Source organism: Chenopodium album, chromosome 2 (genome assembly GCF_948465745.1).
Source record: "Chenopodium album chromosome 2, dcCheAlbu1.1, whole genome shotgun sequence".
NCBI classification, from domain to species: domain Eukaryota; kingdom Viridiplantae; phylum Streptophyta; class Magnoliopsida; order Caryophyllales; family Amaranthaceae; genus Chenopodium; species Chenopodium album.
Window position 1 is genome coordinate 22,394,780 of NC_137835.1, and position 26,833 is coordinate 22,421,612.

Sequence of the window (26,833 nt, forward strand, 5' to 3'; positions counted from 1 at the left end):
ATCGTTAAGGGGTGTAACCTTCACCTCGTGAACGGTTTACAAGTTCCTAAAAAACTTGTAGGCGACTCTTTTGCTCTATCTTCTTTCCCTTTGGACGCCACCGTACTTTAGTGTATGATCACAGTGGGGTTCAAGCTAGGGGATAAACGCTTGAAATATTCCCTACACCCATTATCTTTCTTTTACAATTTTTTAATGGAAATTTTGTGTAGAACTCCTCTAAAGATAAGGTCATTTGTGAACAACTACCCATTTTTTTTATTTGCTTAGAAATACCCGCAAGTTTGGAAAAGTTTGGGTAGCACTATCCACTTACGTTTTTTGTCCAATTAAAACGTTATTTTGGCCTAATTTTTCACTTTTTTCAATTACAATATCAAATTGATGCTAAAATAAGAAAAAACCCCAATTCAATTAAACCCCCAAACCTTAGAAATCAAAATCCCCAAATAATACGTAACTCATGAACCCTAAAATGAATTCTATTTAAAATCCTAATTAGGTTAATTAAGGTAAATTAAAACCTTTATACAAATTGGGAGAGTTAATTGGGTGGCAAAAGTGAAAAAAGTGGGCTCCGATAACGCCTTAATTGGACGGAAAATGTTAATGGGTAGTGCTACCCAAACGTTTTCAAACTTATGGGTAGTTTTAAACAAATAAAAAAAATGGGTAGTTGTAGGGAATAATTTCAAGCCTTTAAATCCCACTAGCTTGAACCCCACTGTGATCATAAACTAAAGTTCGGTGGCGTCCAAAAGGGAAGAAGATAGAGCAAAAGAGTCGCCAACAAGTTCTTAAGGAACTTGTAAACCGTTCACGAGGTGAAGGTTACACCCCTTAACGATACAAGAGATCGTCAACTCCATAAGGTCATGAACCAAATAAGGGTTCGGGGATGATGGTACAAATCCAACCTAAAAGAGATTGAACCTGCCCTAATAATAGGCCTCTACTTTATTCTGCTCGTATTCATGTGCGCTTTCTAACTAACATGCAATCAATAGGATTAACCCTAAACCTGTTTAATCTATGTTGGTTGAATTTAATGCACAAATAAACTATTATTGGAGATCACTTGAATTTATAATCAAATTAACCCTAACAAGATTATTAAATATCTTATTAAGCGTGATTACAAGTACCAAATTCTCTTTAACATACATAAAAAGGTGTGATCAAGCAATAAATATAAATAATCAAGCAACATAATAAATAATCAACCTCATGAATAATAATTATAAAAAATCATGACAATAATGAATATCATAATCATAGCAATCATAAATATCAATAATCATAATTATAACAATATTCATGTTAAAGCATAATAAAAGTAAGATCTTAGGCATGATACTAACAAGATTAATAACAAACCCTAGCATGTCACTAAGCAATAAAAATCAAATCTTTAGCCCTAACATGATACTAACATGAATAAACATTAGGAAGAGCATAGGAAGCATCATAGCAATCATATTTAATATATTAAAATTACCCTAGACATGATACTAGGAACATCATAATAACAATATAAACATGATGTCTACATCATAAATCAATAAAATCAATTAAAGTACTTACTTGGATGCCTCGTACCTCTTTCTAATAACAAAATACACACGTTAGTAACTTCAAGGAAAATAATAATCAAAGCAATTAAATTAAATAATCGAAAGAGAGATTTGGGACCAAACCCTCAGAAATTAAAACCTTTCACGTCTAGGGCGAAGGCAACTTCGAATATGGCTAGGTGTTTCTAGATCTTGTGAATGCGGAATTTTATATGAAAAAACAAGAAAGAATAGAATGCTAAAGAATTAATGTTTGTTAAAAGCTAATTAAAACTAATTGTTGATGAGAATTCGTGAATGAAAACTTGCGAATGAAGAGAGTTGATGAAAACTTAAGAATGAGAAGAATTGGTGAATGTTGGTGAATGAAAACGGAGTTTTTAATACGACATTTATAGAGAAAATCAGCCAAAAAAGATAATTTAACAAAACAGAGTCTGACGATCGCAAAACAGCATTGGCGCCAACCCTTGCTAACTGGCGCCAGGTACCAGTGGCTAGCGCCAGGCGCCAATGGCTAGCGTCTGGCGCCAAGCCTGGTTCCAGGCGCCAAGGCCTGGGGTTGGACGCCAAACTGGATTTCAACGCGTTTTCGAAAATCTGATAAATTTACCGTACTGGAAGATAAAATAATATAATTTCTTCGAAAATGCTATTTGATCTTAATTAAAACTCTGAAAAGTCCTAATCGAATTAGGAATGAAAAGAACCTTCTAGAATATTCTAGAAGACTAAAACCATTCCTAATTGCATTAGGAATGATAAATCATATTAGGCCCTCCCCTAGATCATTGGGCCGTACATAAAGCTCAAACCGGGCCCAGTTTAGTAAATTGGCCATAACTTCCTCAATATTCATCGGAATTGGGCTTATAATATATCGTTGGAAAGGTCTTTGCAAGCCCCATCCAACTACACTACTATTGGACCTATATCATGGACCAACCAAACTGGATTAGCTGTTTTCTTAAAATAAAGTTTTTCAAAATCAGGGAGAAGAGAAAAGAAATAAAACTTTTCGCAACACTAGACCTTTCCACACTTTCGTTTCATTCGATTATGATTCGACGTGAAAGGTACTCATCACCGGGTTTGGTTTTGGGGAGACACAAATGGGTGTCTACAGAAGCCCCCACTTTGACTGAGTTTGGAGAAACGCGAGTTTCGAAAACAAAAGTCAAAGTATCGATAGGGACGGAGAATGATTCAGAACGTTCTGCGATCCTAAATCACTCTTGTAACCCCGATACCTGCAAACTAGCGTTAGTTAAACAGATAAAAGAGTTAAGAAACGCGTATCTTGCACCGTCGAGCACACGTCTCTGAAAGTAACCGATTGTTGTTGCTTCTGTTGTTTTGATGACCTCCTACAAACTAGAGAATGCCATCCCGCTTGAAAACCGCTACGCCCGTAATTGCTTCCAAATTAGAAGATTGCTTCGCCTGAAACTATCCTCTCCGCTATGATAATATTCTACGTCCAAGGGAACATCATCGAAGATTATTCCTCTTGAAACAATCTCCATCCGCATTGACAATATTCCACGTCCAAGGGAATACTATCGAAAATTATTTCTCTCGAAATAATCCTCATCCGCATTGACAATATTCCACGTCCAAGGGAATACTATCGAAAATTATTTCTCTCGAAATAATTCTCATCCGCATTGACAATATTCCACGTCCAAGGGAATACCATCGAAAATTATTTCTCTCGAAATAATCTTCAGTTGCATTGACACGATAATTTTCCAAAGGAAATTATCGAAGATCCACGCCTGTCGATCTTTTAAAAGTTCGCCTGAACTTTGCCTCCGCTATGCCTATACGTCGGCGCTCTTTTGCTTTGAACCTGTATGTCGGTGCCCTTGCTCTTGAACCTATATGTCGGTGCCCTTTGCTCTTGAACCTATATGTCGGTGCTCTTTGCTCTTGAACCTATATGTCGGTGCTCTTGCTAATGAGCCAATGCTTAGGCGCTTTAAGCTAAGTGAGACGATCTTTTATCAGGTCGATCACTTTACGTAATCAAGCCGATTACTTAATCATGTCAAATTGCTTATAGGGGCTAACTGGCGTACCAAGGAACCCAAAATATATTGCAGAAGGCTAGCACAACCTCATCAGGTGGCTGGATGTTTTGGCGTCGCTGAAAATCTATCAGCGCCAGCCTAATAGCATTAGCGCCAGGCGCTGGCGTTGGCGCCAGGCGCCAAGCCCATTTTATGACGCCAATGCCTAGGGACTGGCGCCAGCACGGGATTCTCTTTAAATTCCCGTTTTCGTTTCATTTCTTGCTCTGGTTCGTCGCGAACGCTGCTCGAAGAAACCGAAAGCTTCAATTGATCATTGCTCACTTGTTTCTCAACCGAATTCGCTCAAATTTGTTGCAAATCAAAGCTCTTTTCATCTATATTCCCGATCTATGTAAGTTTTCCTCAAATCCACACCGGTTTTTATGAATTCTTGGCATGTTTATTCACGAATTTCATGAAAATTCGAATTCTATGATGCTCAATTTGCTTTGTTTATCAAGTTTTATGCCATGAAATTGCTTGTTTATGTTTATATATTGCCTTGGGAGTAATTTGAGACTTGTTTGACTCAATTTGGTGAAGAAATGAGCAATCTGCCATTGTTGGACCTCTCAAGGTCGTGAAGAACAATGTGGTTTGTTCTTGACATTTTTGCTAGCAATTCTTGTCCAATTTGTCACAATAATCACCATAGTGTTGCAAGAAATTGTTTGATTGCTTGAAAAAAATACTGTCATGCTCAATTTGATTTTGTGCTCTGTTTTAGTACTACGTACTCTGTTTTTTGCGAACATAGTATCATGCGGCTAGGCGAACCTTAGATACTATAGAACCTTAATTTATGATGATTCTGCACAATGTAGCATGGCTAGACAACGAGGCTCAGGTTCACGGTCCCAAAACACTAGACGGGAGCATGAGCCCATGGAGGACGACACCACACTGTCCACTTCGCTTGGTCGGCTCCCGGAGTGGGATGAGCAGACTTTGTTCTTTGCCCTTGTCCACCACATTTCTGAGAGGATGAGACGGGGAACCGAGCCTGGGAGGACACGGCATCACGACTCTGGCTGTGATGGTCTAGGCGATTTGTATAGGATGCACATTGCCAGAGATCGTGAGACGAGACTCCTATGGGAGTCCTGCGGGCTAGTTACTCTGTTCGAGACCTCCGAGGCTATGGTCGCCTCCAGCGGGGGTCACCACGTAGTGCGCGCTTTGGTGGAGTTCTTTTGGGATACCACCAACACCTTTCATTTTCCCTGGGGCGAGATGATGGTCACCCCTACAGACTTCAGTCTCATCACAGGACTGGAGTTTACTTCTGTACCGCTGCCGTTCGATGGTGGGATCGACGTCTTCTCTTCAGAGGTCGAGGAGTTGTTGGGGCCGATTGCTATTCGAGCCCGAGCTGAGGTCGAGACGACTCAGTTCAGCGCTAGAGGGATTCGCCGCTCGACGCTGACAGCTGCTCTTGATGATGATGCAACCACCCGAGAGCAACGGGTGCGCATCTTTGTACTGATGTTGTTGTCAGGGACATTCTCCCCCGACAGGGGTAGTAGGGCATTGCTTTACTACCTCCCTGCTGTCCGTGATCTCCAGCAGATCGGGACTTAAGACTGGGCCAGCTTGGCCTATGCTGATTTCGTTCGTGCGCTGAGAGACTCGTATCGTCACCGGTCTTTTAGGACGAACATCGCTTTGTCTGCTTTCTGAAAGGTCGTAGAGGTAAACATTATTCCCTGTAAAGTTTAGCCCTACATATGTTAGCATTTACTCATGCTTTTAACTTTTTTGTAGATCTGGTTCTACGAGTATTTTCCTTCCGTTGCGCCGGCAAGACCATCGCCGAGGGGATATCCGGTGAGCGCCTCTTGGGGCGGCCACCATGTGGACATGTCTACTGCACGTAACCGGAGCCGGATCATCTCGGTACGGCTTTTAGTATTTATCTTGCTCTTCTGTGGTGTTTTAGACATATTCCTGCCTGATTGGTACCTTTTATAGGGACCTGATGTAGTATACTGACCGTGGGGCGGTTGGACAGTCCCTGGATTAGCTGTGCAGTACTCTGCTGAGCGTCGCTATTTTCTGGGGACCTACGGAGCAGTTGTGTACTTAGGAGAGAGAGTTGCTAGACAGCACTCTTCTGATGTTTTCGTCGTTCCTGTTCCTCCGCCACGTCATATGTTCGACGAGAGACAGTTGTCGAGCATGGCCGAGGGATCTGGTTCCCGCTGGCGGTCCCATGTGATCCTTGGGCGGTGTTACACTGAGGAGCTACTACCTTTATTAGCTCCAGCCCCTGTACTGGCTGAGGATGTGAGGGTAAGAGTCTTAGCTTTTTATTTTTCGCTAAGTAGCCCCCAAGTGATACCTTACTGATTTCTTTCTGTTTTATCAGGATGGTCCCACTGAGTTTGTGTCGCCCCATATGTCCATTCACTACCAGGGGGTATACGGTCCGATCGAGGAGATGATTTCTCCGGCTCCCGAGGGCGAGCGCTTCGTGGAGCGGTCGATTCCTCGCCACCAAACCAGGGTAAGCCTAGTTTTAATTCAGAATTTTGTATTCAGTTATCATGTATTTTCACTGATTTATTTTTCTGACAGTTCTCACGCGAGGTGGTTTCGGCTATGGCACGATGCATAGATGCCTTCCGGAGCCAGCTCGTCCTGATGAGGAACGCGGCTACCTGTCGTCGGGACGACGTTGTCCGAGAGGTAACCTTTCTTCACTTATTATTGCTGCATTATGGCTTCAGTTTTACCTTGTTCCTGACTTAATTCTTTTTGCAGGGTCAGCCGATCGCTTCTCACACCCGTACGAGGCCTGAGGGGCGGAGAGATCTGGCGAGGTCTAGCTCGAGACGTCGTCGTACTTCGTCAGGAGGTAGAGGTGGTCGTTCCGAGGCTGCTCGAGCCGACGTTGTTGAGGGCTCAGGATCTTCTTCTGAGGGTGCTCCTGCTGCACTGGTAGGAGAGGCTACCTCAGCTTTCAGAGGTGGTGGGATGTACGAGGTTGGCTCGTCATCGCAGCAGCCTCCGCGGTCTCAGCCTCAGGTTGATCTTGGCTGGAGCGGTCCTATCTTGAGTTTTCCTCCTCCTACGGAGACTGGGGCTGGTGCTGAGGCTGGAGCTGGTGGAGAGATGACTCCTCGTACGGCGCAGTTTTATGGCATGATGGGCCTACGTCCTCCGGCGCCGTAGTCTGTTTTTGGATATGTATTTTATTTTGACTTATAGAACTTTTGCCTTTGACTCATTATTTAGACACTTTTGTATTTATCTATGTTATTGTAAATTTATTTGATTGTTTATTATTATGTTAGTGCATGTTAGTGTGTGCAAAAGAAATGTGATAACAATTTTGCGCAAAAATTCCGTCATTTTTATTATTGATGGAGGATATTATCCGATTCTCTCCCCTAAAAAGAAAAAATAAAAAAGGAAAAGGAAACGAAAAAAAGCTGGTTTTTTGAAAATTAATATAAAATCCAAAAAAGAAATAAAAATTAATTAAAAATAATTGCTATATTTAATTAATTAAGATAGAAAAAATTTTTAGAAAAAAAATTAAACGGGGCCATAAAGTCATTAACCGACTCAAGTTTAATAATTGCTATATGAAGGTTATTTTGATATTTAAGATGTTTGTAATATTTTTCTTGAAGATTTTTAATGAATAGTCTCACGGACTCTTTTTCACTTGGTACCTCGATCATTTTAGCTGAGGTTTCTCTCCACTTGTTAAAGAAAGCAGTGAAGCCTTCATTCTCTTTCTGTTTGAGGATTTCAAGTTCTCTATGGTCAGTTTCGACTTGAATGTTGCATTTGTACCTATCAACGAAAGCGTTTGCTATGGATTCCCAGGTAGAGGTCTTTTCTTTTTCGAGAGAAAAGAACCATTGTTGGCAAACGGTCTCGAGAGATAGTGAGAACAAAGAAGGGAAGACTTTCTTATCGATGCCCTTGATACTCATTATTGTTTCAAATGCTCTTAAATGGAAGTAGGGGTTGTCAATTAGGATGTCATTGGCGCTGAACTTCTGCGGAAGAAGATCTTTATCCACCGAGACCCCTTGGGATGTGAGTTCTTGAAACTTGTAGTCACTGGACAACTTGCTTAGGCTCTCTTGCATGAGGTCCATTTGTTGTTGTTTCACGGGATCATCGATCTTAAGTGCGAGAAGCTTCAGTGTCTCAGTGACAGTAGCCAGTTGGTTCTTGAGGTCATTGACTTCTTCTTGAGTTGCCATTATAACTCTCACTTTCCTCTTGCGGGCTATAGGTTTGTCGAAAAGTTGGACTTGTACGAAGAGGTTATCTTTGATTAATCGTCCTTTCTTTCTTGACCACGCGCTGTAAATTAAGCCAATTCGCGTTTTAATTACTTGACTCGAATCAACTTGACTTTATGGTTTTTACTTTTTTTTTATTTTTAAAAAAAATATACATATTTTGAGGGAACAATATTGTACATATTTTTAGGGAACTAAATATTATTATTTATTGGAGGATTAATATCCGACTTACCCCCCTTAAAAAAAATGACGAAAAAAGCGCGCACACAAGACTTTCTTAATCATGGTCAAACATGTGTGTTGGTGTGTGCATTGAGTGTAAGTGACATGTTTGGACTCTTGTGTAAGACCATGGGACTTAGTGCCTAAACTTGAGCATTGATTCAATTAAGCATAATTGTCAGCAAAATTAACCGAATTAAACAGAAAATTGATTAATTAGACATTAGGTGATGACTCGACAAATAATCCGAACTGTCGGCCAAGCGACAGGACTGGCGTCACATTATGGTGGTTGGCGCCAGACAATTTAGAAAATGTCTGGCGCTACACACTACAATGTGGCGCTACAGCTCAGACTTTGGCGCCAATATTGGAGCTTCAGTATGGGACTGTTTTCGGTATTATTAGTCAACTGGGGTATGCCTAAAGTCGGACTAGGTCAATTTCGATTAAAAAAAAAAACTTTATTGACTCAAATTAATTAATTAATTGATTAATTAGGCAAAGTTCTTTAAGTCATTAATTTTAGTCTCAACACAAATCAACAAACGGTTAAGAGAAACATAGAATATATATGCACAAAAAATAATGCACAATTAGTCAAGTAGGCACAATATGATGCAATGAGTTCGCAACCTAACCATGGCTCTAGTTCTCTAAAGTTCGGGATATGGTTTAGTCAATAGAGGGTCCATGGTTAATTGTCCGGATGCACCGCGCAGAAGCCTAACCGTGAAGGGTTAGCGCGTGTGGATGGGACACCGCGAGTTTTAGAAAAAACTCACTTCCATGGTTTGGTGAATTCAACATCTCAGATGTACCCTTTGTTGCCAGGAGCGTTCAATCGGGTAGATAGAGCATGAATTCCCAGAGGGTTATTTCCATATGTAGAACACATATGGGTTTTAGAAAAGTGAGAAAAAATTCAATCAGGAAGCAGGATCGAGCAAACAATACGAAAAACCGGTCGAAATTAGAACGCATATTTCTGGCTCGGTATTGGGGGAAATTGGCGCCAGCAAACAGAGACTGGCGCCAACTTTTAACTGTAGCGCCTGGCGCCAATACTGGCGTCTGGCGCTACGGCTAAAAGTTTGGCGCCAAGCTCTGGCCCCTGACGCTACTTCCCACATGCCTCAGCAGCTTTCTGTGCTCAATAAAATCATCCAGTTTCGCGCGGTGTTATTTCAGTCCTAGTTGTGAAAGACATTTCTCAAATTTCCTACGTGTAAAATCCTATGTTTTTGACTCATTACGGATGGTCTTTCCCATGAGAAACTTTTTATGCATATGACAATAATGTTAATCAAAATTACGCACATGAAATACTTAGAACTTTTCGAGTCTCATCCACTCATTCTAAATCATTGCCGAAACACATTCAGGAATTAAAATAGAAATCCTCCCCAGCGGAGTCGCCATAATTTCAAGCCTTTAAATCCCACTAGCTTGAACCCCACTGTGATCATACACTAAAGTACGGTGGCGTCCAAAAGGGAAGAAGATAGAGCAAAAGAGTCGCCAACAAGTTTTTAAGGAACTTGTAAACCGTTCACGAGGTGAAGGTTACACCCCTTAACGATCCAAGAGATCGTCAACTCCATAAGGTCATGAACCAAATAAGGGTTCGGGGATGATGGTACAAATCCAACCTAAAAGAGATTGAACCTGCCCTAATAATAGGCCTCTACTTTATTCTGCTCGTATTCATGTGCGCTTTCTAACTAACATGCAATCAATAGGATTAACCCTAAACCTGTTTAATCTATGTTGGTTGAATTTAATGCACAAATAAACTATTATTGGCGATCACTTGAATTTATAATCAAATTAACCCTAACAAGATTATTAAATATCTTATTAAGCGTGATTACAAGTACCAAATTCTCTTTAACATACATAAAAAGGTGTGATCAAGCAATAAATATAAATAATCAAGCAACATAATAAATAATCAACCTCATGAATAATAATTATAAAAAATCATGACAATAATGAATATCATAATCATAGCAATCATAAATATCAATAATCATAATTATAACAATATTCATGTTAAAGCATAATAAAAGTAAGATCCTAGGCATGATACTAACAAGATTAATAACAAACCCTAGCATGTCACTAAGCAATAAAAATCAAATCTTTAGCCCTAACATGATACTAACATGAATAAACATTAGGAAGAGCATAGGAAGCATCATAGCAATCATATTTAATATATTAAAATTACCCTAGACATGATACTAGGAACATCATAATAACAATATAAACATGATGTCTACATCATAAATCAATAAAATCAATTAAAGTACTTACTTGGATGTCTCGTACCTCTTTCTAATAACAAAATACACACGTTAGTAACTTCAAGGAAAATAATAATCAAAGCAATTAAATTAAATAATCGAAAGAGAGATTTGGGACCAAACCCTCAGAAATTAAAACCTTTCACGTCTAGGGCGAAGGCAACTTCGAATATGGCTAGGTGTTTCTAGATCTTGTGAATGCGGAATTTTATATGAAAAAACAAGAAAGAATAGAATGCTAAAGAATTAATGTTTGTTAAAAGCTAATTAAAACTAATTGTTGATGAGAATTCGTGAATGAAAACTTGCGAATGAAGAGAGTTGATGAAAACTTAAGAATGAGAAGAATTGGTGAATGTTGGTGAATGAAAACGGAGTTTTTAATACGATATTTATAGAGAAAATCAGCCAAAAAAGATAATTTAACAAAACAGAGTCTGACGATCGCAAAACAGAATTGGCGCCAACCCTGGCTAACTGGCGCCAGGCACCAGTGGCTAGCGCCAGGCGCCAATGGCTAGTGTCTGGCGCCAAAACTGGTTCCAGGCGCCAAGGCCTGGGGTTGGACGCCAAACTGGATTTCAACGCGTTTTCGAAAATCTGATAAATTTACCGTACTGGAAGATAAAATAATATAATTTCTTCGAAAATGCTATTTGATCTTAATTAAAACTCTGAAAAGTCCTAATCGAATTAGGAATGAAAAGAACCTTCTAGAATATTCTAGAAGACTAAAACCATTCCTAATTGCATTAGGAATGATAAATCATATTAGGCCCTCCCCTAGATCATTGGGCCGTACATAAAGCTCAAACCGGGCCCAGTTTAGTAAATTGGCCATAACTTCCTCAATATTCATCGGAATTGGGCTTATAATATATCGTTGGAAAGGTCTTTGCAAGCCTCATCCAACTACACTACTATTGGACCCATATCATGGACCAACCAAACTGGATTAGCTGTTTTCTTAAAATAAAGTTTTTCAAAATCAGGGAGAAGAGAAAAGAAATAAAACTTTCCGCAACACTAGACCTTTCCACACTTTCGTTTCATTCGATTATGATTCGACGTGAAAGGTACTCATCACCGGGTTTGGTTTTGGGGAGACACAAATGGGTGTCTACAGTAGTTGTTCACAAATGACCCTATCTTACGTGGATGTCATTATGACTGGGGTGTCAGTATTAGGGTAGTTCTACACAAAATTTCCTTTTTTAATACTCCAACTACCCCACTTACCTCTTATTTTATTTAAGTCAATTAAATTGTTTAAAACTATATGTCGGTCAAAGTGTAACACTTAAAAAAAACGGAGGGAGTACATTGAATACTAGGGGGGTTGTTGAAATTTCAATCTCATAGTAATAATAACCGCTAGTTAATGCCTGGGCTATGATCAGATTTTTCAATTAATATATGATTAGATTATTTTTATGCATATTATGAAAAATAAAATTTGTATAATGATTTACTTAGTTGACAATAACAGGAATTAACAATATATAACAAACCCTTTTTTTTTTTTTTTTTTTTTTTTTTTTTTTTTTTTTTTTTTTTTTTTAATTCGATCAAATTGAAAATAGGATTATGTAAGATTTAAAATTTCTATCTTATCTTTATTCTTGATAAAATTATTATTTATTTCCATATGAAAAAAATAACAAAAAAACAAAAAAGTTTTGGAGGGAAAATTATTAATATGGTGTTGACCCGTGTAATCTAAGAATTATTTGCAAATTACTTTAGTATATTACTAGTAGTATAGATACAACTATATTATGAGGATTCTATGAAGCCGAGCTATGTACCTTAGAAGCGAATAAAAAATATATGAGCTATGTACCTAATAAGCGAATAAATATATAAGAATAGTCGAACACCAACTCGTCGATTATTCTAGTTAAGGAGACTAATTTTTTCAAAAGCTATAAAAAGAGAATGCTGAATATACTTTTTTTTTATATATATATAAAAGAGGCCATTAGGAGACTCTTCTCACCAGGGGTACTCCTAAGACTGATGAATATACTTGAGTATATAAATCAAAATTACAAAATTTTTGTACATCTCTAATCCCAAATATTGACATCTATTGTATAATTCTTGGACATTTATTCTTTAATAACGTACATGTACGAACAAAGTCTCTGTGTTAGCTAACATATGCACACTCCAAATCAAAAAGCAGATGATTTTTCATTTTCAGTTGTTCTTAAGAATGCAGTTTGTCGCAAACAGATAATCAGAGCGTGGTCACAAGACCTACACCCAACTCCTCAGCTAGCTCATCCCAAACAGGAAGCAGTGTCAATACAACCAGGAAAGTAGCTGCTACTACCACGGCTTTCCTCCAACTCCCCACCTCCGTCACATCATTTAAACATGGTTTCTCCGGAGTTCTCTGAACATTGTTAGTACATACATTAGTTTAACAAAAGACTGAATAATCGTTCCAGTTTACAGGTGAAGCATTTTACCTGACATATTAGCACGTATAGCCCCCATGGAAGTGATAAAGGCCCCCCTAGCTGAAACAAGAATTGTGGCACATGTGATAGAACATCAACAAATTATAAGTTTTTTCAATCAATATAAGAAGAGTCATACCACTCCTAGCCCAAGCAATGCGTAAGTTGTCAACCCAAAAGCAATGAGTGCATTCTTTCCAAAAGCACCCTGTAAAAATGATATTTGAAAAAGCATTGAGCAATTACAAGTTTGAACTATCCCACAATACTTGAAGAAGACACAGGAATAGTTTGGTTGAGTGAAGTCATGAAGACCATAATAACCTGATTTATAGCAACTAAAGTAACAATTAGTTTAACCATTTTACTTTAAAGGGCACCTGATCAATGCCGATAATGAAACACATGTAGCAACCCCAAGTAGATCACCTATCTTCTAAAATGGGAGACTTGTGCAAATATTTCCAACTACTTGTACAAAGATGGTTATCACTGAACATTGCTGCAGTAGAGAAGGCTGTAACAGCCGAATCACTTAACTAAATCAACCACATAAAGAAGATAAAATCAACCTGGCATAGCTATAATCACTTAATCTTGTTACACAATTTCTCTAGCGCAATAAGACACGCTGAAGACAAATACTTCAAGAACTAAAGATGCAAAAAGAATCGCCTGGTCATTACTGAAGTTATGAACGCCTTAAACGGCATATGTGATGTTAACAGATAGTCCCAACACTAAATTCCAGTGTATTAACTGATAACACGATTTAGCAAACCTTGGGATACTGAAATATGAATCCTCAAACTCACATCATTAATTAATGTCACCAAAATAAAAATGAAACAAAAGAGCTGACAGATTGTTCATAGGTAATAACCTCTTCCATTGTTTCTGGAGCTTTTGGTTGCTTAGTACTTTCTTGTTCAACTATAGTGATTTGCACATGCAATGAAGCAAAAGAGTAGAACAGCCAACATAGTTAGGTTGGTTAGTGTATAGCGTATCACCACCATGATCAGTTTTTGTATTATCATGACCACTAAGACGTATGAAGAAGAAAAAAAAAAAAAAAAAAAAAAAAAAAAAAACACTAGAGTGCAGGTTTAAATGATTCTCAATCATAAATCAGTTTCAACAGAACTGGTAGCAATTCAAATGATTCCCAAACTGAAAAAAGGCTGTGTAATTTCCTACTCCTTTCATCTTGCCCAAAGTGAGAACCTCTCTTGATCAGTAAATGTTATGTTACCCACAAGAACAAATGAATGAATCATTGAACTCTTCAAGGAAATTAGGGAAAACTATACACAAGTTATGGGACTATAATATAATATTGACCCTTGAAGACCCTTGACACTCGGATATCAAGAATAACAACATTTCAAAGCTTCCTAAATTGCCAAGACAAAGACATATTTTAGGATACACATCGGATTATCCAAAATGTTCAAGCCAAGTAACCTAGCTCGCTTATTTTGTCAACCAAGTAGTTCAGCGAAGAGAAGAGACCAAGGTATATATTACCTGCACTGCTCTCCCACCATCAAGGCACCCAACTGGAAGCAAGTTAAAAGCAGTGCTAGTCAATCCACACCTGCAAATAGGATTAGGTTAAAATTTTCAATTACTACCTCCATTTCATATTTTTCGCAACTTTTGCCAAAAATGGATGCTACACATTATTTGCAACTAATGTTTTCTTTCCTTTTAGGTTGTCATTTCTCTCTATCTCTCTCCTCATCACACGCATTCCTATTTTTCTCTCTATCTTACACTCACAAAAAAAATTTGCCTAGGAGTTCGTGAACCCTACAAAGTTACAAAAAATATGAAACAAAGGTAGTAAATAAGCATATGTGGAAAACATATAAGGGATATTGGAACACAGAAATTTACCAGCCAGCAATCATAAGCGGATGGATTGAAACTGAGGCAGCATGCATTGCTCTGCATTATCATAAAGCAAGTCAACAATATTTAAGAATAGGAGCATTACAAAGTTGAAATATAAAGTATAATTGAATTTATTTCTCAATTCTTCAGAAAACTGAGCTGCACTTGCACCGTGAGCAATGTTAAAACAAGTTCAAGCTGCACAGTTCCCTGTGCCTTAAGTGGGCCTAGCTGCGCCTAGTTGAAATGAGTTGTACATACCAAAAAAATACAAAAATTGTGAAAAAACGGTTGTGCACCTCAGAGGGTAAGCTTAGGTGCGCCTCATCCACATTTCATCACAATCACTTTTCCTAGTCTAGCTGCCTAAAGCGAAAGGCGTATGACCCCTAATGCCTTCAACTTGCCACCTAGGCACTCTATACACTAACCTTGAGATGATAATAAGCTAATTTTTAATATGGGTCATCTTCTCATCTATATCAGTAACATAGTTATTTCTTCAAATTACTAATCCGTACAAAAGATGGAACATATAATAAGCACCAGAAAAAATTTCGCCAGTGTATCAGGTATACTAGAGACTAAGAAAGTTCCTGATCAATTAAAACAATAGTTTCAAAAAAGCACTTCAGGGGAAGACATACGTATAACCAAGAGTGGCTCGACTTATGAGTCCAAGAAGCAGAGAACCTTGAAATAGGGTACTAGGCACTTGTACAAAATCCCCGGAGACATCAGGATTCAAAGACAACAGCAAGCCAACAGCAAACATGGACAAAGATAATGCAGCACCAGCAAAGGGGCCAGCCAGTGAAATATCAACTTGAGTCTTTCTATCTGGAAGGATAGATTTGAACTGGAAAAAAAAAAAAGAAAAAAAAAAGTCAGCCAATCAGCATTCAACTCTTTGCACCTTTAATGGAACATTGCACAATGAAGATACTGGTACAAAAATTGTACAAATTTTACTTCATCCATTTTACATCACAAGGTAACAGAAAAGGCAAGTATATAAAGCTAAGGCAGATTTCTTATTAATATCAGGGGTTTAGTGACAGGGTTTTATTATTAACCAAAAGCCAATCTGATTTGAGTTTTTTTTGTCAAATTTATATATTATTACATAAAATGCTATTTCTAAACTACTGAACAATTAAATGCATCTAAAGCAATAAAGTATTTAGGTAGGTTTGCTAAGAAAACAAAAAGGATTGTCAGTGTGTAGAATCTGATAGTAGCCATGTGCATACACCAGCAACCAATATACACACACAAGCTCAAAATTTCATGTTTATGGGGGAAGGAAGTCACGTAGGAGAGAAGAAGCCATTGAAGAGTATGCTAAAGCTTGGAGAGGAAGACAGAAGAACAAGAGGTTTATCATTATTCTGTTATGTTATGGAAATGGTATAAGCTTAGAGTATCTATATTTACAAGCTAATGCTAATAACAAAACATAAACTAACTAAATCAACGTGACTAAATCATAAATTACAACACTCCCCATCAAACTGGAAATGGATGTTTAACCAAATGTAGCAAACTAGTTCCTTTGCAGTCTGCAGTACACCATGAACTCATAAACTTGTTGACACTTGTCAGTACTTAGTGAGATAATATATCTGCTAACATCAACTCTCTTATACCAGCCAGATAACAAAGTTAGTGTAGACAGAGTGTTGATTGAAAAAATTGATACCCATGATTTAGAAAATACATGAATTCCCACATCCCCCTTCAAACTGGAATGGTTACAAAAGTATTCCAGTTTGAACTTCATTCATTCATGTAGTTTGAAAAGGCACCGAAACATGACCACCATTCCCTTGACATGCTCAACTACTAATGGAGTATATATCTTGTTGGAGACTAAAATACCAATCTCCAAAACAATTAATTCCAGTTGAATTAACATCACCAGATAACTACTGTTGTACACTGTCCCATGTCCTCAAAATACCACCACAATCATACCACGTAATTTTGCACCAAACTGCAATGCAATACTGAATAAGAAAATGAAACATTGCTGCCACACTTCATATATACTGGCACAGCCGAAAGAACACTTCATAATCACCATATACTCATCAATAATTCTTGCACAAGAAACAACCAACTCAATCGAACAAGAAACGATTGATTTAAGGAAGAGAACCTGGCTATCCCTTTGTTCTTTGAAAATGATGAAACTCATAAAAGCACCAAGAACCAAACCAATCTCCAACAACTCAACTTTCAGTTGAGAAACAACATTAAAAATGCTGATTCTTATCCTATACTCCACAAAATTCAAGAAGCAAACCAACCACCAATTGCATAATAATACACCGTAACTCCAATGTAAATGGTGAAACAAGAGGAGAATGAATATGGAAGAAAAATTGTGTTTGGGAATCAGAAGATATGTGAGACAATGCAACTAGAAAATGAGTTTCAAAAAAAAAAAAAAAAAAAAAAAAAACCCTGAGAAATGGCCTAAATGGGCAAGAAAGGACCTAACGGGTCATCAAATTTGATCACTATGGATCATTAAAAAAGACCTCTATTGGGCCACAACAAAGATCACTATGGATCACATTAAAAGGCCTCTATGGGCACCTATGTTACTTGAACTCTTCATTTTACCTCAAGTACCCATGTTGGAACCAACTTGGTAATTTGGTAGGACACTTGGACACTTCATTTTAGTTCAAACTCATAGAATTTTTTTCACAAAATCAAGTGTCCGAGTCGGGCACTTGAAAACGTACCCACCTGAGTTCGAGTAACATAGATGGGTACGACAAATTGACCATCTATTAGGTCTGAATATTGACCATCTATTGGGTCAAAAATTGATCACAAATGATCATCAGAGAATGCCCACCAACTATGGGTAAAAAAAAAAAGCCTCTATGAGCTACAAATTGTTCACAATTGACCTTTTTTATCACACCAAAACTTTAAAAAGAATCATCAATTCAACCCGAAAGATCCACCAAACAATGTCAGACAACTTCTACTCAATATCCACAACAACCAATCATACTACTTTGAAACAATCCCAAATTGATGTTATCAAGCCAACATTCAACAACCAATATCCATCATCATCCAACAATACAAATCACTTCAATTCAACTTTCAATCAAACACTACCCAAGTCAAATCATTAACCACAATCTCAAACCGCAACAACAATAAGTATCATCATTTTTAGATTAAATAGCATGATTGATTCTTCTACATCTACTTTATCTTCAATAAGATTTGATTTGTTTCTTCCGGCACCCTTTTTAATAACATTGCCATGGGAAATGGCAATGTTTATAACTTTTTAATATTCATTCATCTACCATGTCCAGAGTAGAAGTTTCACTTCCATAATACTTTTGGGAGTTTAAGCCACTTTCCCTCTTCCTTGACCACGTCCTTATTGCCATTACGGCAACTCAACAACATTTATTGATACTTATGCTTATCATGTGTATCTTTTATTGTTTAAAGGAAATTTTGGCTTAAAAACCTATTGCTCTTTTTTTTTTCCTTTCTATCATTGATGCTCATGGGCTCCAAGAGAATCATTAAATCCATCAACTGTCATGGAATCCAAAACCTTATTTGAGTTTTAAAAGCAACCAAAAATGTGGTAAAGAGATTAGAACTCAAAGAACGGAATACTTTCTATAAACTATGCAGGATTGACTAACCTAGCCTCTACATTTGGTTAATAAAGTAGAAAATTCTTGTGAAACGATGGAATTTTTTTTCTAGACAAGAATTTCAAACTCTCCTTTTAGAGTTTGAAGGCAAACCTCCCTTACCCGATTTTAAGAGTATCCCATGCTTGTTTAGAACTAGCTAAATCAGCAACTTTCTCAAATATATCATTATCCAAACCTTCATGCAGTAAGTGCATATGATTTATTTTTATCTTGCTTTCCAAATATTCTTTTTCAGTTTGGTTGAATTTAGACACATCTTCATGTTGGGAGTTGGGTGTACCATTTTTCAACAATCTCCAAAACCTCTTGTGCATCAAGAATTGTTCTCATCCTATAAGAGCACTTATCATAATTTTCTTTAGTAAGTCTAGGTTACTAGGATATTGAAAAATTATAACATTATTTTTTGTTACCAAGTTTTGTTAATGGGTTGTGGTACCAATTTTTTTGTAAGTGTGGTGACACACAAATATTTCACATTATAAAATAAAGAGGGAAACACATGCATTTAATACAATCTCTCAAATGTGTGTGAAATAAAAATGAGTTTAATTAAATATCTCTTATAATAGAAAGACTGTGTGTTTATTCAAAAGAGCTTGATAAAGTTTTCTACTTTTGTTATGAAATATTAAAAAAAAAAAATCAAAAATAAAACAAAGGCCATCAAATATGTCAAGATTGGGCACATATTAGTATAAGATTAAAAGAGCATAAGACAAGTATGGAGTATTTTAAGAACATGGCAATTTGGTATGATTTGTAATTAAAGTTGTAATAAGATTATTGATAAAGTAGCTCAAAAAAATGAAAAAGAAAAAGATCATTGGTAAAAGGTTTTGTCGAGAATTTGTTCATTCGTGAAATTTCTTGCAAAACATAATTTAGCATTTCATGGTACTAATGAGAGATTGTATCAAAATAGTAAAGGGAATTTCTTAAACTTGATTGAAATGCATAAAACGTTTGATCTAATCATTCATTAGCATGTTCGGCGTATTACTAATGATGATATACATGTTTATTATCTTCGTCATGATATTCATGCTTATTGTAACTAATACCAATTTATTTCGTTTTAGTTGTAGGTGGGTAGTAGAAACTAGTGGATATTAAAATCTTAGTGTGTTATACGAGCTTGATAGGGTAATTATTTTACTTTTATCAATCTAAATGAAACCGATATTTTGATGAGATAATGCGTATTATTTGTGTATAAGTGTATTATGTGATTTAGGGAAGGAAATTGACTTGTTACTTCCCTTTTTCAAGCAACCGTTTTAGCATATACACATATCATTTGGTCCCATTTGGGTTCTTATTTCTAATGATGGTTGTTATTATCTTGTTATAGTAAAGATTTTCAAATAGTCTTGCAAAGATCATTTATGTGAAAATTGAATAATCAGAATTAAACTACCTCCGTTTCATATTAGTTTCAACTTTGGGGTATTATTTGTGAGATGTAAATATTCCAAAGTTGCAACTAATATGAAACGGAAGTAGTACATAGATCTTAAAAATATATTAGGAAGGAACTAATTTTATACGATTAACTATAACTAAAAACAATTAAATTATTATATTATGTGACCTATGTGATGGTACACATGCAAAATTAATTTTCTATAGTGCTTAATCACTTAGATTGAAAACTCCTAGATGGTAAGTTGGTAACTGGTAAGCCATCATAGGTTGGGTCCCCTATGGTGTTGACCATGTTGGTGGAATGACATAATATGTATTAATTTTTTAAGTTGGAACCATACAGCATGAGTCTAGGCTTATTCTAATCCTTTGGGAAAAAAATGATATTGGGGGTATGCATACATAAGAACTAAAGACTTGTTCACTTCACATAAAATACGGTGATCTCATCTGATTTTAATAATATTTTATTGGAAAAATGGAAACTAATAATCTCACCTTTAGCGTGTCTTCCATAAACTACCTCACCTTTTGAAATTTCAGAAATAATCCCACCTTTGACCTCCCTCTTCCATTAACAATCATTTTTACCTACAACCTATTAAACAGGTTATTATTTTTTTTTTTTTGAACTCTCTCCTTGGCAACCAATCCATCACCATGACAACACCTGAACGGTCACCCCCACCCACCACGAAACTCTCTAGCCACATCCAAAAACCCTTTAACCACCAAGAAAAACCCCACCCAACCTTGGAAAAAAACCACCTAACACAAGAAAACTCAATCCCAAGCCCCGAAAAACACCACCCAGCCCGAAAAACACCACCCCAAGCCACAAAAAACACCACCCAGCATCGAAAAACACCATTTAGCCCCAATACTTAAACCCCAGCCAGAAAACCTCCACCCCCAGCCCCAAAAAACCCCACCTAGCCCTCAAAACTCAACCACCAGAAGACACCCGAAACGACCTCTAAAATCCCCACCATGAAGACCTACCCGAGATTCCGCACCCCTCTCTCCGCCGCACCCCACTCCTTAGTCGCCGAATTCTGGTCGCAAGGACGCCTAGATTGGGTGTTCAAATTATATTATCGTTGAACTCCAGGACTTTGCGAAATTGATGGTCATAGATGAGGTGTGCGACTGATGGTGTTTTCGGGCATGAGGATGGTGGTTTTAGGGGTTAAGTTCTGGTATTTTGGAGGGGTAGTTGGGTTGCCGGGGAAAGCAAGGGCAGGGATGGGGAGGGGGGGTGCAGTGGAGGGCTAGGGCAGGGGGTTTTGGTTTTTTTTTTTTTTTTTTTTTAATTATTAAAAAATAGAATAAACCTATTAAAATCTGATATGTGTCTTATAACCTAAGAAAACCGGTTACCAAAACAATCCAAATGGTCAGGGATTGTTAATGGAAGATGGGGTCAAAGGTGGGATTGTTTCTGGAATTTGAAAAGGTGTGATGTTTATGGAAGACACACTAAAGGTGGGATTATTAGTTTTCATTTTTCCTATTTGATTTGGTTTGATGTGAATTTTAATTATTTGATCTGATCTAATTAAGGACCGCATTTTTTATACTCATCTATAAAGTAAAGTATTATCAAAAATTACAAACAACCAAACAAACAAATATGCAAAGATATAGAAGAAACCGCTAACACATTTTCATACAATCAACCTAAAACATTTCTTAAAAGGGAATACCATATCTATGCTATTTCTTTTTTTTATCTAAAGACAAAATAAAATTAACTCTAGTAAAAAGCAGAGATCAGTCAGGTTACAATTGAGACTTAGTCCATTATAAATCTTTAAAGTAGCAGTAAAATTCCATGACCGACAGTTTTAGCTCCTTAACCTTTCTTCCCTTTTTGTGAATTGATAAATACATTATCTTCATCTTACTGAATCATACAGATTATGTAGGTTTTATCCTTTGGAGGATTAATAAGAAAGACAGCTTTATATAGAAAAGCTGTTTGAAATTTCAGTCAGAAATGTTAAAATTTGAGTAAGAGATGCTTATTGACTACAGAGGTAATGTGGAGAGCTCAATAGTAGGCTTACAAAAGCACGTGTTCTTACCTGTGTGATTGCACCAAAGCTACCAAGAGTTATGTTGGGAATAAAATAAGGAATGCTAAGCTTCACATTTTTTGGAAAAGCTGCCAGATAATGCCCAATTTCCTACAGAAAGGGAAAAAAAAGTCTTTAGTTAAATATAAGAAAAATACAAGTATGCAACAAGGTCACAGCTCACCATTGTCAATTACTTTGATCTAAGATACGATTGGAAATAAGTCAAGGTAAGCAAATGGTAACTAGCTTTTAGCCTACCATCTGATTACAGAAAATTGTATGACAGTTTCCAGTAATTGACTTTGACCCAAGACTAACGAGACTGGTGATAGAAAACTCCATGCAATAGGAACTTAAATAGGTGGTTGAGTATTAGCTGAAATACTTAAAAGCTGAAAGATACAGTCTTTATATCTACCCACCCAAGAAAATGAAGTTATAAAACAAAATCTCTTTCCTTTAGCGTCATCATAAAAAACAAAAGATGCTATGAAATAAGTACATAAACCCTCAATTCCAGTTTTAAGAGTAATTTCTTTAAGATTGAGCATAAAAGGCTAAATTTAATCCTTCTCATGAATCAAAACCAAATGAAGAACCAAAAGACAAGGTAAATAACGTCTTTACATGAAACAGCTGAACTCCCAAGACACCATAAGCTAGAGGCAAAGCAGCATCCACAAATGGAAGTAGCAACTGCATGTCTGGAGGCTCAATTGCATCAGGATCTGTGAAGTACTTCACTACCTCTGGAGGAAGACGATTTATCTGTGAATTTCCACAATTGTGACAGTAAGGTTGATATAATCTGGATATATAATTGTTGCCAAGGAATTAATGGATTTAAGCATACCTGAGATGCAATGCCTAGCTCAACTGAGGAACCAATGGTGAGAAGGAACAAAAGTAGAGCAATTACATACTGCCAAAGTGTCGTAGGCCCAGGTTCAGAGACCTCTTTTCGTAGCATACCAAAACTAACACGAGGTCCACCACGAGGATCAGGACCCTCTGCATTAGGTTCCTCCACCATAAAAAGATTGTACTTGTCACCCATGAGTTCTGCGAGCTGTTTTTGAAGCTTCTCAAACACATCCTCCCTTTTCCCCCTCAAGTTCCCAAGGAAAAGAATTCCTTCACCAAGATCACCAAATGGCTCTTCTTTTGTCACCCAAAAGGTAGAATAACCAAATAACTTTTCCTTTATCAGCTTTACATCAGCTGGATCAACCTTTTCCGGTCCTAAAAGTTCCATTAACTTAAAAGAGTCGACTTGAAAATTGTTGTATGGTGTTCCTACAGGAGAAATTGGTGGTGGCTGCAAAGATAATCATATTAATGGGATTTCGATTTCTTCCCACCAAGGGCATATAAAAGAATCAATCGGAAGATTCAAAACAGTATGGCTAATTACTTAAGGAATTCTTCTTATATCCTGCAAAACCCCGGCCCCTAACAAAGTGTAAATTGATGATGTTATGCAATCCATGACTGCCAATTCTAAAGTACATGGTATTTAATATGGAGGGCTTTTCATTTCTAAAATCACAAATTGATTCCCCAACTAATACACGATCAGTTAACGGAACATCTTGTTTAAGCAACCTACCGAAGCCAAAAGGCCTAGTGTAAGGATCAGCTCCACAAAGGAGAATCACTTCCCCTAAATACATCAAATTACATTTTTTTTTTTAGGAGATACATCAAATTTCTTGCACAACTAAAACTACTGAAATTCAACATTCAAATCCTATAATGGTAAGGCATACACCTCTTCAACTGAACTCAGATACCACTCAATATTTAGGGTGCATTAGCAATTGGCATACCAACTAGTTATGTTTTCAATCATCAAGACAAAACAAATACTAAAACATAATGAAATTACATTTTTTTTTTTAGCATACACCCCACAAATTCATTCAAGAAACTATGAACAAAAACATAACGTAACCGGGAGCATAACCATGCTCACGAGTGTAGGATATAAAAATTGTGCTCACCTCCGAAGAAGAAAATGAAGTGGACTTATTTTCCGACCTTAACTCAGCAACACCCTCCTCTTTATCTTCCACCACTCTCTCTTTCTCTTTAGTCGCCAAATTTGATTCATTTGCCGAATTTCCGCCATCACCATCTTCTTCACTACCTCTACTATAACACATTAATCGATCAAACAAGCCCCTATTTTTCTGGGTATTTAACAAATTTCTCTTTAACCCCTTTTGGCACAAATAACAGTTATTATTATCAAACTTTAACCCAAAATTACCATTGAAATTTTGAGGTTTTCTGTGTATGTTGGAAGAAAATGAAGGAACCCCATTAATGGTGGTTCTGAAATTAAGAGTAATAAGACTGCCGCAACTAGTAAAAGTTCCCATTGATTGAATACAAGCTCATAGAAGAGATGATTAGTATTGTAAAAATGGTGTTTTTGACATGATTTTTTGAAATTGAGATGAAGTAGTAGAAGAGGCTAATAAGTTATTGAGGTTTAATTTTCATGGTTGATCTTGCACGTTGGCTGGGTTTGGACAGTTTATCTTCTTTTTCTTCTGGTTTTGATTTTTTAAATTTTAATTTAATTTTATTTTTAAACATCTTGTTAGTATTATCATCAATAATCAATAATAGAAAAATTGCTCAAATTAATCTCAACTCTACTCCGTTTGTCAAAATTACTCCACTTTCGTTTATTTTTTTATTAATCCCAACTTTATACTCAATCCGCACCCTACCGATCATCGAATTTTATAAAGCAAGCTATTAGACACGTATCAATCATGATTAGTCCAAAAAAAAATTTAAAAAAATAAAAAAATAACTCAATAAAATAAAAACTCAAACCTTACTCAGCAAGTGGCAACCCCTGCCACCTCAAACAGATGGCAACCCCTGTCGTTTTTGACAAGCTTCCTTCCTTCCCCGTCGTTTGCACCCCCTTCTCCCTCTGCTAATTTCCACCCTCTCATCCCTTTCCCGTGGAATTCTGACCGTCTCTCTCCCATCCCCTCCAATTTCTGCCCTTCCACACCAATTTCTGACCACTCATCCTTCCCCATTGAATTTTGACCGCCTAGTTTCCTTTTCCATCGAATTTCAGCCACCCATCCCCTATTCCAGCTGCCTTTTAAGGTGGCTGGCGTTTAGGGTGGCTTCCCTTTTTATTTTCAATTTTTATTTTTCAATTTTGATTTCTTTTATATTTGACCAATCACGTAGTGATACGTGTGCAAAAAAAAAAAAAAATCTAACTCGCAAATGTTAACCTGCTTAACCAAGTGCAAGTCACTTGGTAGTGTTTTGGACAAATGTGGTATAAAGTTAGGATTAATTTCAATGGACAGAGCAATCATGGCAATTTTAACCTTAACGAGATTAATTGTTTTGTTATAGGTTTTAGGGGTCATTTTAACCCTTAATGATGCAAATTGAGCTCGGATTTGGGAAAAAAATATGTAAAAGCTACCTTTTGAGAATTCGAATTTATATAATATAAAAAAAATGACAAAGTAGGGTTTTACGTTATTTTTAGTCAAATCCGAGCTCAATTTGGTTCTTTAAGGCCAAAATAATCCTTTAAACCTTTAATGAAACATTTTTTTAGCTCACAAATCAAGAAAAAAAAATTAATTGGTGTAAAGTGGGCTACACTAACGGTGACTGTATTTTGGCCATAACTTCCTCATTATTCATCGGAATTAGGCTTATAATATATCGTTGGAAAAGCCTTTTCAAGCCCTATCCAACTACACCATTATTGGACCCATATCATGGACCAAACTAACTGGGTTGGACGTTTTCCATAAATAGAGTACGAAAAGAAATATTTTCAAAAACAAAAATGAATTATTTTTATTAAAACATTTTAGAAAACAAAAGAATTCACGAGACTCTTCACATTTCACCTTGCCCAATATTCAATGACATGAAAGGTACTCATCACTGGGTTTGGTTTTTGGGGAAACACAATCAGGTGTCTATAATTCCCCCTTTTTTTATTTTTCATCAATTTTTAAACCCTAACTCTTTCTCTCCTAATGTGATTTTATAGTGATGATTGAAATAACAATGATATAGATATTTACTATTCAAGTTGTGCACTAGAGATAGATTTGTATACTATTAATAAAGCATGTATATGACTTGAACATAACTAGACCTGACAAACGAGTCAATTGGATCGGGTAAGTTCGGGTCGGATCAGTCCGGGTTGTGTCATTTTCGGGTTAAATCATTATTCGGGTCGGGTAAGAGTTAATTCGAGTTTCGGGTCACAAGGACGGATCTAGGGGGCCTGCCTGGGCCGTGGCCCCCCTATGATTAAAAACAAAATTACTCAATTAGCCCAAATAGCAAAACACGGATAAAAAATTAAGTGGGCTTCAAATCTTCAATATTTGTTTTGCCGCAGTCCCGCTATTCCCCTACTCCGTATTTTATTCTATACCTATAGCTACAAGGCTACAAAGTTTAAATACCTACTATTGCAACTTTGTCAGGTATCATCCCCAATTAATAAAAAAAAAAATAGTTTTTTCTCAAAATTTGTGCTGCTCCGTGATATTCCATACAAAAAAGCTCAATTCATCATCCATACTTTATTTATAAGGGATGTTTGTTTCTTAAGTCATTTAAATTGCATAAATAATTTAATTTTGTATAATTGTATTTCATATGTTGACAATTTATTATGTTCTTTTAGACTTCGACTAGATTATTAGTTTATTACTAATCAAATACGAATTATTCGTCGAAAAAATACGAATAAATAAATGTTGATAACACGCACCCTC

At 36.8% G+C, this 26,833-nt stretch overlaps 1 protein-coding gene across 1 annotated transcript; it reads right to left on the reverse strand.

The window, feature by feature from the left end:
- Window positions 1-12,386: 12,386 nt before the first annotated feature.
- Window positions 12,387-24,605, reverse strand: LOC145597318 (putative zinc metalloprotease EGY1, chloroplastic). The gene is made up of 10 exons (XM_081653457.1): window positions 24,038-24,605; window positions 22,888-23,352; window positions 22,662-22,802; window positions 22,041-22,142; window positions 15,463-15,674; window positions 14,819-14,869; window positions 14,447-14,516; window positions 13,056-13,124; window positions 12,926-12,976; window positions 12,387-12,849 (listed from the first exon to the last, which is right to left on the reverse strand). Exons 1-10 carry the CDS (start codon window positions 24,416-24,418, stop codon window positions 12,691-12,693), a joined length of 1,701 nt encoding a protein of 566 aa, XP_081509583.1. The 5' UTR covers window positions 24,419-24,605; the 3' UTR covers window positions 12,387-12,690.
- Between the last annotated feature and the right edge of the window lie 2,228 nt (window positions 24,606-26,833).